At 41.1% G+C, this 15,738-nt stretch overlaps 1 protein-coding gene across 3 annotated transcripts in view; it reads right to left on the bottom strand.

The window, feature by feature from the left end:
• Positions 1–15,622, bottom strand: part of LOC143301185 (uncharacterized) — a 60,890-nt gene extending 45,268 nt beyond the window's left edge. For all 3 annotated transcript variants that reach the window (XM_076615299.1, XM_076615291.1, XM_076615310.1), the window contains exons 1-2: positions 15,494–15,622; positions 9,324–9,902 (exon numbers count right to left, since the gene is read on the bottom strand). In XM_076615299.1, the coding sequence (XP_076471414.1) occupies positions 9,324–9,902; positions 15,494–15,497 (583 nt within the window). In that variant the 5' untranslated portion in view covers positions 15,498–15,622. The remainder of the gene's footprint in view (positions 1–9,323; positions 9,903–15,493) is intronic.
• Between the last annotated feature and the right edge of the window lie 116 nt (positions 15,623–15,738).

The following is a 15,738-nucleotide window of genomic DNA, read 5'->3' as shown; positions in this document are numbered from 1 at the left end:
CGCGCGTGTGTGTGTGTGTGTGTGTGTGCGCGCGCGCGCGTGTGTGTGTATTTGAGACTGAGAGGAGAAGGCAAGTGGGATGATATAAGAAAGAAAGAAAGGGAGAGAAACACAGAAGCAGAGAGGTGGGAAAGAGAAACAGTGGCAGCAACATGTGGCACGAGACAGAAGTCTAACTGGCTGGCAAAACGATCCAGCTGACAGGTTGCCCAGGAGGCATGTGGAAGTCGTCACACTATATAATGAAAGAAACGGGGAATGCCAATGTTGCCACGATCGAGGTTTCTGTGATCATATCCGGCAACACAATGTTACGGAGTGTCAATGCGCTGATACTTCACATTAGAAAGAAAGAAAGAGAAAGAAAGTAAAAGAAAGTAAAAGAAAGAAAGAAAAAAACTATTCAGCCTTAAAAAATAAAAATAAAAACCCGTTCAATGAGCACACGTGTTATCAATCAATCAATCAATCACTTTACTGTCTGATACAGAGTACAGAAATTTGCCTTTAGGCTCGTCGTAAAGAAAATAAATCCTTATTTTAACTTTTAAAAGTGAAGACAAGGTAGGTTTTAATGGATCCTTTTACAACCATGTCCAATCTCTAATTAAATAATGTATTAATGTTTCGCGATTTGTGCTGCAAGAGAATGAAGACCCTTTGCAAGAACGCACCCCCACCCTAACCCCTTTCTCCCACCCACGCACACGCGTGCTTTGTAAACACGTACACGCAGTCCGACTACAACCTCATTTTATTTTATGTTCTGCCGCCCGCCTATTAATTCTTGAAACGAGTGTCAGCGTTTTCTTGTATTATTATATTGGGGTGAACTTGTGCCCTCCTTTCACGAATGACCCGCCAGTCTATGAGGACTGCGCTATTTTTTCTTTCCTATTCTTCCTCCTCTACAGAGTTCTACTCTTATAACCATTCCCTGGCGTGGAGCTCTTTGGGGTTTAGATGCAACTGATAAAAAATGTACGACTCTCAATGACCAGCAACGGAAAACGTAACAATAAATTGGTTAACATGATCCAAGCTTCAAGTTGGTCGTGACCGTGGCTCTGTGAGCGCACTGTTGTTTCCAGTATGAAAGTACGCATCCCTTTTTCTCTCGTTCTTCACCACGGAGGCTTAACGAACAAGTTTCCATAACTTCGGTGCGCTTTTACACAAGAGAGGCAGAAAACAGAGGGGTGGGGGCAGACAGGTGCTTGCCGGAATTCAAAGTGAGCTGGACTTGTAAGTGGCACACCTCCAGTCAAAACGACATGGTTTTCTTGAGCATGTGTGTGTGTGAAAGTGGGCCTAAATTTAGAACAAAGGCAGACAGAAGAGACCCGAAGAGTGTCTGTAGATACTCAATGAGACACTCTACAGTGTGTGTCGTTCTCTGCCAAGAATGTTCAAAACAAACACTGGAAATAACAATCGCTTGAGCCAAATCCTAAGCAGCAGAAGAACGGAAGTGAGGGTCGGTGGGTGAAAGAGCGAGTGAGCGAGTGACTCCATGAGAGAGAAAGAGAGACAGAGACAAACTGCTTAACTCAACCAGTTTCATGGCTTTCCCTTTCTCAAGATTTCGCTTTCCCTTTCGTCGTCATCGGTTACGTATCATTTTCCTGTTTAGGAATTTCTTATTCGCTATGCAGTATTCGCTGTTTTCAATTTCAATTTCTTCTTCACTATTCTACGTTTCAGTGTTCCTTTCCCCCTGTAATCATCCTTCATTTTCTTTTTCTTTTTTCTCTGTGGTACTGTCACCTTACATTTTCTGGGTTAATGCTCACCCCTTCACCATCTTCAATTTCAATGATGTTTGACCCAAAACAAGTATACTCTTCAGATCTCAAGAAAATGGTGTAAAAGCTAGCCATGTTAACCCCTTCAAAGCAAAACACGGCCCCAGATGTGAGATAGATAATCTCTTCCTTGCCACGCATACCGAACATACCACAGCCGGGCCATTGTCTCCAGACAAAGGTGGACCCAGGTACCCTGCGAACTGACGATAAAAACTCAGCGCAAGGGTCAAAGTGGAAGTGGTTAATAAAGCATGTCCACGAGGCGTCAAAACAATGACACACGCCCCCTTGACGTCAGCTCTTGCTATGAAGGTTTTCGGAGGAAGAAAGAGTGGGTGGGTAAGAGGGCGTGGGAGAATGGACATAGTCCAGCAAGTAGAGATCACGGACACTGAAGGAAAATTAAACGGATTTTCATTTTTTTCTTTTCGATTATCCCAAAAGTATCCCTAAAGACATACACTAAACTGTTATGCACCACTGCAGTTTGTTATACAGTCTGTTGTATTTATTAATTCAACATGCATGCATATGATGATGATAAAAACAGTAGGCCTCTGTGTGTGTGTGTGTGTGTGTGTGTGTGTGTGTGTGTGTTTAAATCTAATGTAGCGAATATGTGCACTCTCTCCCTCTCCCCCTGTGTCAAACACAACTTTTATAACCCACAAAGGACGGCATGTCACTGTGTTACAACATATCACAACAGATGACATCTACTCGGCGTTTAATGCTTGCACAGCTGTGTCTATGATCTATAAGATATAAATAAATATCATTGATCAACACAACAGCGACACATACTGCTATAATTGTGGCAGTTGCTAATGCAGCAACTGCATTTGTAGACTAGTACCGCAAACACGGCAAAAGCGGGACACACACACACACACACACACACACACACACCTATTTTGGTCGTGTACAGTCTAGATAGCTACAGTAATCACACTACTGACATCACTAATCGCAAGGCTGTCAGCTCACACCAGGGAAGACGCGGTGAAATGTCTGAAAAGGAGCCAAGGTGGTGCAATGGAAGACCTCGCGCCGTGGAGGAAAAAAACAACAACAACAAAACAGAAGAAGTGTTACATTCCTTTTACGCGAATGGTAAATAAAGCGTGTTACGTCCCCATAACGCGAAAGGTAGATATAGTCGTTTTACGTTCCCATAACGCGAAAGGTAGATATAGTCGTTTTACGTTCCCATAACGCGAAAGGCAGATAAAGCGTATTACGTCCCCACAACGCGAAAGGCAGATAAAGCCTGTTACATCCCCACAGCGCTTGAGGCACATTAAGCTTGCTACGTCCTTACAACGCGGAAAAAAAGTGTAACAGTATTCTGACGCGAAAAGCAAATAACGTCCTTACAACGCGAAAGACAAAGTGTTAGTCCCTTTAAAATGAACATGCGGATTACCAGTGATGGCAACCTCAGTATGATCACCCAAAGTTTGTTAGCCTTCACTTCGATTTCTGAAACTAAAGCACAAACTAAAACGATTTGTTTTTGGAGGATAGTTAGATCAGTGGATAGTGTCAGAAACACCTTCCCCCCTCCATCTCTCCCCACCATCTCACCCACTCTCTTGGGATAGGAACAAGATCCCCGTCGGCCGTATCACCTGAGAGCACTGAACCCGAACGTAAACTTCATTTCTCTATCTCCATCGACCCATCTTGAGAACACAACTTGCCCTTTTAAATGAAGGCATGGTTTATCAATCGATTCAACATTCTGCTTTCTTCTCTCTCGGGCAAATACCTACTAAAGATCGTACGCCAGTTTGTTAGTGCAAAAACTAAAACCACTTCTGAAGAAGGAAAGAGGAAGGTAGGGTGGCTGAACGTGGTGGCGTGGAAGGTGGGGGAAGGCGTAGGAGAGGGGTTGGGGGAAATATGTAATCACGGAGTCGCAGAAAGTCGTTCACTCGACAAACAGTGGCCGGGTCCTTGGACTTGAGTGGAGCAGGGTTCAGATAATCGGTCGTTCAAAGGGTTAATCTTGCCGTTTCACCTGCCGAGTTTAATAGCGGTTTCCCACTCCGGGTGGCGTCACCTCTTCTGTTGCCTGAGCGGGTGGTAACAAGCCAGCCCACTGAACGCTTAATTAAAGTCGAGGTGAATGGAATCCACTTACCCATAGAACCGACAACATTCAACCCCCAAGCGGACTAATATAAGTGGAGTGCAATGTGCCGTGAAAAGCCTTCTTGCATGGAACAGAACTAAGCATGACAGACTGCATTTTCATTGATAGCGAAAATGTGGGCAGTTTGTTTCTCATTTTACTGGAACACTAAGTGTGTGCGTATGCACGCTCACATGTATAGTGTGTGTGCCTGTACGTGTATGCCTGCCCAAGCAAACAAATTACACAGTAGCGTGAACACTCATGCATGCACCTGCATTTCTGTTAGTGAAAGAGAGAGAGACAGAGACAGAGACAGAGAGAGAGAAAGAACGAGAACAAATTTTTATTCCATAGTCCTCCGGCCTCTGGAAACAAAAAGAACAATGTAAAATGCCTATCAAGAAATGCATGTTAGAAAGTGAAATTTCCAAAACGTACAGATTTTCAGTTACTTTTCATGGCTGACAGCTGGTACAGACAGCATTACTGTTTCTATATTACCTATGAAATTGTTTCAAATTTTCATTGCATAAAAAATATAATTTCCTAGACCTGTTCATAGTTTTAATTTCCTAGACATATTCATAGATTTAAGCATGTCGTCACATTTTAGCAATTGTGGTAGATATTGTATGCAACAACAGTCCAGGTATTTGTCTCTAAATTTGGAGTAGAAAGGACAAGCACAAATTACATGTTCTTCATCTTCTGTGACTCCACATAAGCTGCAATGTTTATCCTGATTATTGTTGAAAAATGATTTGAAAGCAGCTCCTTTAAATGGTAACAGTCCCAAGTACAATTTGACAATAGTCTCTGAAACATGTCCACAAAATCAAAATATCTTTAATTTTCAAAGGTAAATTCAAATCTATAGTAATTATTTTTTAACATACATATCTTTCTGCAGTACAGAACTTTCCAATGATTGTAGGTAAATATCTGTTAGCAAGGAAATAAAAAAAATTTCACACCCAACCCCTTGTTGCAGCCAGACATGTCCAAACCTTAGGCTAAAGAGTGTATCTTTTACGTGTGAGACCCAACATTTTTTGCCATTGAACTAGAGTAACTAACATGGTATATATGCCTGTTTGGGGAGATGCCCGAGAGAGAGAGAGAGAGAGTCTGTGAGCATCAGCAAGCATGCCCAATGGACAACATTCTCCTTGTTGAACTGCAAGTAAACCATTAATGTACCTGATCTGAGTTTCAGTGAAAAGTGCAATTCTGAGAGCACCCAAGAATTACTGAAACATTCACAGATCACCAATATACTGACACTGCAGCATTGCTTACTCATACTCTAGTTGATGTGATTGCTGATGATCCTGACAAAATGTATCTCTTTTGAAGTTTGAAAATGGCACTGTATAATAAATCATAATCTTAAAAAAAAGAAGTTTATATATTAATGTTATTATACCCATCATTGCCACACATACAGCTGATGATACATGATGTGCAATTTTTCTGGGAACTAAGTCATAATCTTTGCTAGTAAAATCTTGTTTTGTGTGTGCTGCATATGATTTTCAGTTAAAAAAAAAAAAAAAAGTGTGTTGAAAGAAGACTAAAATGGTTAGAAACACTGCCATATGAAATACAAGAAACACATATTTTACTTCAAATTGACAATGCAGCCACCTACCATTACATCAACCATTCTATATCAAACCCACTTCACAATTGAGTAGCAATGAAACACAGTGGTACAGAGCTTTCTGTTATCATTTGCATAAGCTTTTTGTCCCCATTTTTTTCATACCACTGAAAGAACTGTTATTGTGTTAGGCTTTTCACTATACCTACATATTCAACAGTAGATAAATAAAAAAAGCCACTTACGAGCAGAGTGCATCTTCCTTTGGGCTCTCACTGTTGTCACTGCTGCAAATTCTACTCTTCAAATAATGTAGCGTAGACTGTCTACACGGTACACCTTTCTGCATTTGAAACTCCCTTGTGATCACAAGTCGACCATTCACACTATACCATGTTCAGTGCTCCCTAGGCCTTGTGACCAAACACTGACTGTACATATACACCTTGTCCTGTTTGGTACTCCCGTGTGATCATACGTCGACTGCTACCACAACACCAATTATTCTCCCAAAGAATGTGCCTGTTCAAATTACAAGTTAAACAGGCTCTGCAATGTCGCGCTGTGTAATCGGATTCCAGGTCTGTCTTTACATAATCCTGCTGGTTTGTTAACTGCCTGTTGTACTGTGAGCGGAGACCTAATCACACCACCCTTTGTGGGGTCCTAACCCCTAAATCCCGACCTTGACACCACTGAACGCATGCGAGTCCAGTTCTGACACTGGGCTTTATCTTTCCCTTGTATTCCAAACATACCCATTCATTTTTACACTGCCTGCTGTGTGTTGTCAGTTCACAGAGAAGGGTGTCCACTAGCTGTCTCCACTGCGACCTTCGCCTTCGGAGTGAAAAGTGTGACACCTTGTCTATAGGTATATTTATACACACACACACACACACACACACACATACATGTGTATACTGACACACTTAAGAAATAAGACACTGTATCATGTATGCATATGAAGTACAGAAAAAAAACTGTAAATCTTGGAGAGGAGAGAGTGAAGAGGCACAGGTAAATTCATACACAAAATGTGACAATATATCTGAACTATTGCTTGACACATAAAATACCTTATCATTTGCAGGACTTTGTTTCACCATATGACAGTACCACAAATACGAACATCAATGTTACTACAGTATTATTATTATGCCAACAACAATGAAACCAGTCATATTATAGTAGTAGACATGACAATAAGAACTAGAAGAGCAGAAAAACAAAAGGGACAAATGTTAACATATCTCAATCTGTCTGAGTGTGTATGTGTGCATGCCTGAAATCTGATTGAATGACACAGGAAAAAAGTGATGAGCGCCCAGTGGCAGCTGTCAGCTCTACCCAGGTAGGCAGCCTGGTGTGCAAATGACCCTGTCTTTGTAAAGCGCTTAGAGCTTGGTCTCCGACAGAGGATAGGTGCTATACAAGTATCCATATCAATCAATCAGTCAATGTACTCCATCCCATACACTGTATTCTCTGAACATATACATAATGCTTTTGTGTGTATGCAAGCGTGCATGTGTGTGTGTGTATTTGAGTGCATGCTTTATTTCTGCAAAGCACTTTGGGGAATCGATACTTAGACATTAAGTTAGTATGTGCAATGCAAATAAAAATAATAATAATTGTTGTTGTTATCATACAAACTGCACAGACTGGATGTCAACAACTTTACTGATAATATGCAAATTGACAAATGAACATGTCAATGCTGCCAATACAAAAAAAGATAATAAATATAACTACAGGTATAACATTATAACTTAAAATAAATACAACTAAATTTTACTTCTACTGATGATAATGATCATAACAACTACAACAATGACAACAACAAAAACAACAAAAATAATAATACTTAATAGTAATACAAACAATATTGACAATGACAATGATTCAGCTCTTACATGGCATAAACTAACCATGATATTGTCACATAATAGTGGGCTCTAAGCACCTTCACCATATAGTGGGTACTGAGCACCTTCCATGATACACTATGATTAAATAGTGAATATTTGTATACAACAAATGAAGACACACAAGAAAAATGCAAATCTACATGAAGACATTAATAGTATATAAATTATAATACAGATTGCAAATTCACATAAATCATCACAACAAAAAAGCACAAAATATGCCTCACACACACCCACAAACTCTCACACACACAAATACATGAGCAAACTCACTGTGAACACCCACCCACAAGCACACACACACACAATCTATAGAGACTTCATTAGACAGGAAAAGGGGGGGCAGTTTGGAGGGTAGAGGAAGGAGACAAACAGAGACTAAGTCTGTCGTATCCACAGGAACAAGTAAGCTGTTGAACAAGTAGGTTTCTAAGTTCATTTTTAAAGAGAACAAAGAAATTTGGTGAGTGATGAAAATCCAGTGAAAGAGAATTCCAAACAGCAGGATATTGATAACGAAAGGCCCTTTGACCAAATGTCTTTTGGAGACTTTGGGGACTCAAACTCAAAGAAGCTTTCTTCCATAAGATATGCATCTGAGAGAATGGGAAGGGGTGTAGGACAGAAGACTGAAGTTAAATGGGATAGATCATTTGAAGCACAGTGACAATAAGCTAAAAGTAATATTCCAGTTTTATACAGAATTCTGTACTGGATGGGTAGGCAATAAAGTAGACATTATTCAGAGTAACCTAGGGAGATGTAATGTGATGTTTTTTGACTTTCTGAAAATAATCCTTGCAGAGTTGTTCAAGATCATCTGAAGCTGTGAAGATGTGACGTCTATCAAATCAGACGTAAAACCAGCAATGAAACATCAATTTGCAATCAATATCAACACATAGTGCCTGATATTGTAACAAGTAACAAGTCTATATGGACTAGACCTGTGATATTATCAACTTATGATCAATTTAATATGTGGCCCAACACTGTCACAGTTTGTAATGTTCAACCTGACAAAGCCACAGTAACCTGAGTAGTAGCAAAATGTGTTCTGTCATGCTTACTAGTACTACTGTACACTGAATGGAAAACAGAACAGCTGACCTTTCCCTCCATCTGTAATTATTCTGCACTGGGTCATTGATGGTTACTTCAGCTCTTCACCATTTATGCAATGTTGGTTTTCTGAAAGGTCCTGAGAATCTGTCTCAGATGATGTGATATTGAAACGAATCTGATAACATCATTACTGAATAAAACATGCTTTCTGTCTATAATTTCATCCAGTTTTCACACAGTTTAGCTTGAAAATATTAAAACACATACATTTATATATATATATATATATATATATATATATATATATATATATATATATATATAAAATCAGTCATATAGATATGACCATTAAATAACACACACAATAAGAACACTTTTTTCACCATGAAAACATTAAAACAAAGTATGATTTCACACACACACGGAAACACACACATGCACAAGTATACATGTATACACACAGAAAGAGACAGGATAAGAGAAAGGCATGTATGATCAAAATACTCCAAACAATTGCAGTAAATGACAGCATGAAACTGATACAGATAAGAATAATCAAACCACTTGAAACAAGTGAAAAGGTGGTGTACAAAACTTACAGATTATTATTATATCAACTAATTAAGCTTGCCTACATTCATTCCAAGTTACCAATTAATCATATCAGATAAACACTCTAAACAGACAATGTAAAATTGTAAGATCATATAAACACTCTCAACAGACAACAAAAGATTTTAAACACTCAACACAGACAACAAAAGAACACTTACTCAGTGGTGGACTGGCAGGCTGGACGCCCGTAACAACCATGCCATTGGCAGCTGGAGTTGACGTCGCCTGAGGCGCATGGTTGCTGACAGACATGTCACTGATTATCAGAGGTGTCAGTGGTTCCAACTCCTGGGGTTCCATCCTGACCGGGGACCGCTCAGCAGGTGGTGGCAATGCAGCCGGACCTTCCACCACATCCTGCACTTCAGCAGTTACCAGTTCTTCCTGTACCTCTGACACAGGAGACTTCTTCGCCGACTTGGCCTTGCTCGGGGATGAAGATTTGCTGTCCCCCTTGGATTTTTTGAATGGTGACTTTTTGGGGGACTTCTGGGGGGACTTTTTAGGGGAAGTTTTGGCCTTCTCCTTTTCTTGTTCAAGTTCTACATCATGCTGAATGTCTTGCCTGGAGCGACGGGGTTCCTGTTCCAGGGTGGGCAGATCTGGATTGGGGGTCGACTCCCGGCTGGAAGATTTCGACACTTTAGACCCTCGCTTTGAGGAATGTTTTGGTGAGCGTTGAGGAGATGTGCCCTGGGCTTCTTCACCTTCTCTGGCATGCTTCCCTCCTTTTTGCCCTGAGGGGGGAAATATAAATAATAAGTTTTTTTAGTTCAGTTCAACAGCTGAAGTACTGAGTGTGGTGGATAACAAAGTGTAGTGTGCACACATTACAATTAGTGAATTACATGTGCACACTCATCTGGTTTGAATTTTTATCATTACAAGTGGCTCTGTGTGTGGACCTGAGGGGACTGTAGTTCTCACCAAGTTGTTTGTATGCAAATACATTTGTTTGTATACTTGTATGTATATATATAAGTGTGCACATTGTGTGTGTGTGTGTGTGTGTGTGTGTGTGTGTGTGTGTGTGTACATGACTGTGCCTGTGCATAACATGTGTTTTGCAAAGATTAAGCATAAGAAAGATCACTGACTGATTGAGAATGATGCACAAGTGTGCTCTCAGTCGCACATTCACAAAATATGTAGACACTGCACACTTCAACATGTATACAGTATCAGATTTCTCTAAAGATTTCACCTTTACAGGATGAACTGATACAACCATTTACAACAACATCCGCTGGCAAAACATTGTACCAGGCAGAAAATGCAGCACCCACAAGCAAATGCAATCAGACAGAGCCTGGGTGTCTGGTTCTGTTATGCAAAACCAGATAACTCTTTGGCCTGGGGAATACAGTCAACCATGGCACAGGAGGGTCTGTCCCTGTTATGCAACCTCTCATAATCAGTTCCTGTCTGACATCCAGACGCCAGTGCCAAGATAAATCAGGAGAGTGTTCCTCAATGCCCTGCAGTCACCCCTCCCACCACCATCCCCTTCACTCCTCCTGCTTCCCACTACTCCTGTGACTGAAATTTTTACCTCCTCTTTTCATGAAACTTGAAGCAGTAGTACTGTATGAATTACTTATTTTGGGGAGGTTCTTGCTTCTTTGTTTTCAAAACAGTATTATGGCCGTAACTTCAAACTGAGAGCTTCATGACCTGTAACTCTGTCCCTGATGTCACATGATCTTGAACTGATCATGAAAATTCTATGATAATCATTTAAAGCCAATGTGGCCATGCTTACATTACTTACAAATTGTTAACAGCTACCAAATCAAGTTTCAGCCATACTGCTGGCATACAATCATAAAAATGTTTTAATTATGTATGGGTAAATGTGCAAAACTGACAGACAGAGAGGCAGGCAGGCAGGCAGAGATAGTGAGACAGAGAGAGGGAGAGAGAGAGAGAGAGGCATGGACGAGCGAGAGACTGAGAAAGAATGAAAGGAGAAGCAGAGTAGGGGCGTGAGGAAAGGGTGGTACTGTGAGGACGGACGTGGTGGTGGGAGGGGGTGCAGCGGGAGGTTCAGGGGGCCGGGGGGAGGAGGCAAAAAAGCGAACCGACTAAAAAAGGGACACCGATACATCAGTTGACACCTACACCCCTTCAACCTTTCCTCTCTCCCATTCCTGTACCGAGGACTCAACACCGTGACCCCTCTTCATCCCCATCTTCTGTACTGCTGGCGCAGAAAAGGGTGGAGAATTTGGGGGAGTGGGGAAGTTGGGGAGGGTGGGTGGGATCGATCGAGGGAGAGAGAAAGCGATCTACAGAAATGAGGGAGGCGAGTGTGAGGAATGAAGGGGGAGAAAGAGAGAGAGAGAGAGAGAGAGAGAGAGAGAGAGAGAGAGAGAGAGAGAGAGAGAGAGAGAGAAAGAGGGGGGGGGGGGACAAAATAATCGAAGGATTCCCAACATTGTTAGATATACACGTATAGAGAAGCGAAAAATAAATCCAAAAGAGAAACAATTACAGATCTATACTATACATGTATATGGGGATGGAGTGACGTCACGTGGGAAGCGACGGAGACAGAGACTGGGAGAGAGACTGACAGAGACGGGGGAGATGGAGAGAGAGAGAGAGAGAGAGTGGGGGTGGGGGGATGGAGAGACAGAGAGAGAAAAGAGGAGTGGGGAGGCTGGAGACACACAATGACCGACAAACACCGACTCACTGCAGGCGGAGACAGACACATCGCCAAAGGCAGACAAAAACCAGACAGACTAGCCTCTCTGGTCGGAGACCGACGACACAGACTCGAGGGCACAGTTCCAAACAAAGTGGGACAAAAAAATCAATTCTGGGAGAGTGAATGAACCTGCAGCTCTGGAGAAGAGCCAAGCCATTCGGTTGTTTCCTGGCTCTCAACAACCAACATGTGTCGCGCGCCCAGACCACCGACAGAAGCGGCGTCCGACTTCGATCGGATCCGAGACCTCGACCTCGACCTGTCTGTTCCTATCACCACAAACTTACTTTCCACGAAAAGCCTTTTAGCTATGACCTAAAAAAAAAAAAAAAAAAAAAAAAAATCCTCTCTATATTTCTTCAGCTCCTCCATTAGTTCACACACACACACGCGCGCGCGCGCACACACACATACACACACACACAAGCCATCCCCTGGCTCCCACCCCCACTCCCCAACATTCTGGATCAATAGCATGGCCCCATAAAAACTGTGTGAGCCGAAATCCTACACACAACGTGTCTCTGGAAGTAGCACTAGCATCCATTTCCTTGACAGTCCTGCCTTGAGAAACGGCCCAGCTCCTGCAGACAATGCAGCCACAGTGATGCCAAGGCTAGTCAGAACGTTAGAGGGAAGGGGTGGAGGGGGGCACATAATGCGGCCAATTCTGGAATGTTCTCTCTTTCAGTAGTTGTGCACAGAATTGTACACGCTATGCCGATGTTGCGTTTGTATCTCTGTAAAGCTGGTTTACATTACATGAATAAATGAATGGAAAGAGATGCAATGCTTTGATTCTTCAACAACAAAAAATCCCAACCCAAACATTAAATCTCTGGGTTATGACCGATTATTGCTCCATCTCTCCCTCCTTGTGTGTGTGTGTGTATGTGTGTGTGTGTGTGTGTGTGTGTGTGTGTACTTGCAAAGCTGGTATGTGTCTAGGGGTGTGTGAAATGACTAACTGAAAACAAATACCCAAGTCATTCAAACCAAGTCACCTGGACGTTAGCCATACAAACACACAACACACTTGAGTCATTCACACTACAGAGTCTGCTCACTGCAAGCCAGTCCTGACCCATGCCTTCCTTTTGCTCCTGAAATGCCTGTATGTGGAAGCTGATACAGACAAGAGAGAAGCTGTTATCAGCCTGCCTGCCTGCAGCTGGCCTACCCCAAAATAACAAGCTCTGCGCCACACCCAACCAAGCCAAAGGTCTTCTTGTTCAGGAAGCCCTGCGGAATGTATGGATCTATTCTTTTCCCATTGTCTCCAGATGTTTATTTTTATACATAAGGAGGTTAAATCTTTTACTATAGTACTGCTCCTATTGTTTCAGTAGCAGCTATGTGTGTGTGTGTGTGTGTGTGTGTGTGTGTGTGTGTGTTTGTGTGTGTATTCATATCTCACTAATTCTACATTCAAACACACAGCATGTGTACACATTTGTATGTGTACATGTATACACGTGTGTATGCATGTGTATGGTTGCAAACGTGACTGTGTTCATGTGTGTGTGTGTGTGTGTGTGTGTGTGTGTGTGTGTGTGTGCGTGCGCGCGCGCGCGTGCCTGCATGCGTGTGCACATATGTGTGCGTACGTGTATGTGTGTATGTGCGTGTGTGTGATCAGTTGGGGGCTTAGTGTGGTGTTTTACAGTGTGGTGTATAATTATCAAACGTTGCACTGCTGATCATCATTTCATTTACATTGACACAGCAGCAGCATACTAGCTCCTCTGGTGGATGGCCTTGAGGAAATTGATATTAAAAATAGAACTCTGCACACACTGATACAGACTGCCTGCTCTGGAACTGACCTACTGAGATAGGGCATGCTATCTTTGAGGCCAATGGGATGGGCAGAGTGTGATTATGCCATGAAGAAAACGTGGAAAACATAACAGAAAAACATATTTTCTTGCCCTAGTGACTCTATATCCTAGATCACATTCAAATCAAAATAATATTTCTTCTTCAATTTGTATGCAAATAATGGACCTACTGGTTGATCGTATCTGAAACCACACAGAATTCTGTACAGCAGTTTGAAATTTAAATTGAGATGCACATCTACACTACAAATGCATGTAAAGAACTGAAACAGCAACTTCAATGCCAATTTTGAAGTACTTGAAAACAAAAAGTTTAAAATGAAGTACAAACTGTAACCTCATATTCTATCATCTAATGATCTATGTCTGATGCATTGTGAATTTAAAAAAAATATATATATATCATCTATGTCTGATGCATTGTGAATTAAAAAAATATATATATACTAAATACTCAACTAAGAAATAAGAACAAATCAGCAATAACATACTTTACCATGCTTGTATTTGAAAACAACTTATAATTCTTATTTCAAGCAAAAAAACAAAACAAAAACAAAAAAAAACAAAACAAAAAACAAAAAAAAACAAAAAAAACACAAACAAAACAAACTTTAATCAGTTTAAAATAAATTTTGTCGTAATTTTAGATTAAAACCAATTTTCTAAACATGAAATAATTATTTCTCTACACACAATTCTGTCAGACAAAATAACTGGGCTGCTTTTATCTTTCTTTCTCAGTCAAATACAATATATTATCATAATATAAATAAAAGACAGAAAGTCAAAACAACACAGCTACTCCTTTATCTTACTGTCACACACACACACACACACACACACACTTTTCAACATGTAAAACCAGCACCTTGAGCAAGCCAGTCAGATCTGTACTTCAATGAAGCAAGTCTGCAAGGCCTTTGGCCACAGGATTATCAGATTACTCCAACATGGGGTCAGTTGCAATCAAATGGAAGGTCCAATCACATCATGATGGTTATTACTATCCAACCAACTTCTGAAAATTTGTCACATTTCTTTCCTTACCTATGCCTTGAAAAATCATGTCAAACAGAAAGGTATCAATCTAAAACTAATCACATGGGAGGGGATAAAAAAACAACAACAATGTTATGAGGAATTTGATTATATATCTGCATTCACAACACTACCCTTGTGTATCAGTCTGTACTGTTGATTTAACACCTCAACAGTTCCTCACTAGTTTGTTTTAAAAGATTAGTCAGACCTGCTGGCACTGCGGATCACAGAATGGCTCAAAACCATCATTTACTTCAAGAACACCCTCGGTATCGTTTTACAGTTTGAGAAAATAATATACTTTATTTGCTTTATATATTCCTTATATAAGAAACACTTTGCTACAATCTATTTTATACATAACAAAACTCGCACGCTGCTGGCAACTGAAATCATTGACAGCTTTTGGCTTTATGTTATCAACCGTATTTAAACGCCATCTTGAATACAATTTGCGGACGTCTGTTCCTCCCGTCTGATTATGTGCAAGGTCAAAGGTAAATAAATATGAATATAAGTGAATGAACCAAACTGTAAATTAGCCCTACAGTCTTATCCTCGATGAGCGGGCCTTTTCCCTGCATTCTGCCAGAACGACTGGGCTGATGAAGCAAGGTGAGCAGATAACGGTACATCCATCCAGTCACCCGACACTTGATGCTCGCCCTTTCGGAGCAGTTGCATTTTGCATCACCTGTATAACTCATCAACTAATATCGAACACACTTACCCATGACTTATCTCAGCGTTTCCTCTTGTTCAGGTGTTGTAGAACAGGATTAACCTTCTAAACAGACACAAGCACACGGAACAACATGATCGCGCTTCGGAAAACACTTCTCTCAGTAATCGCATGTGCTTTGCAGTGTGTTCTTGTGTGAGAATGTGTACCTTGGGGAAGCCGGCACGACGAACTCATTTTGGGAGAGGGGTGTCAAGATTTGCTTCGAACGCTTTCTTTGATTCGCCCTTACA

This window comes from Babylonia areolata, chromosome 2 (assembly GCF_041734735.1).
Source record: "Babylonia areolata isolate BAREFJ2019XMU chromosome 2, ASM4173473v1, whole genome shotgun sequence".
NCBI lineage: Eukaryota > Metazoa > Mollusca > Gastropoda > Neogastropoda > Buccinidae > Babylonia > Babylonia areolata.
This window is presented reverse-complemented; position numbering and strand designations above follow the sequence as displayed.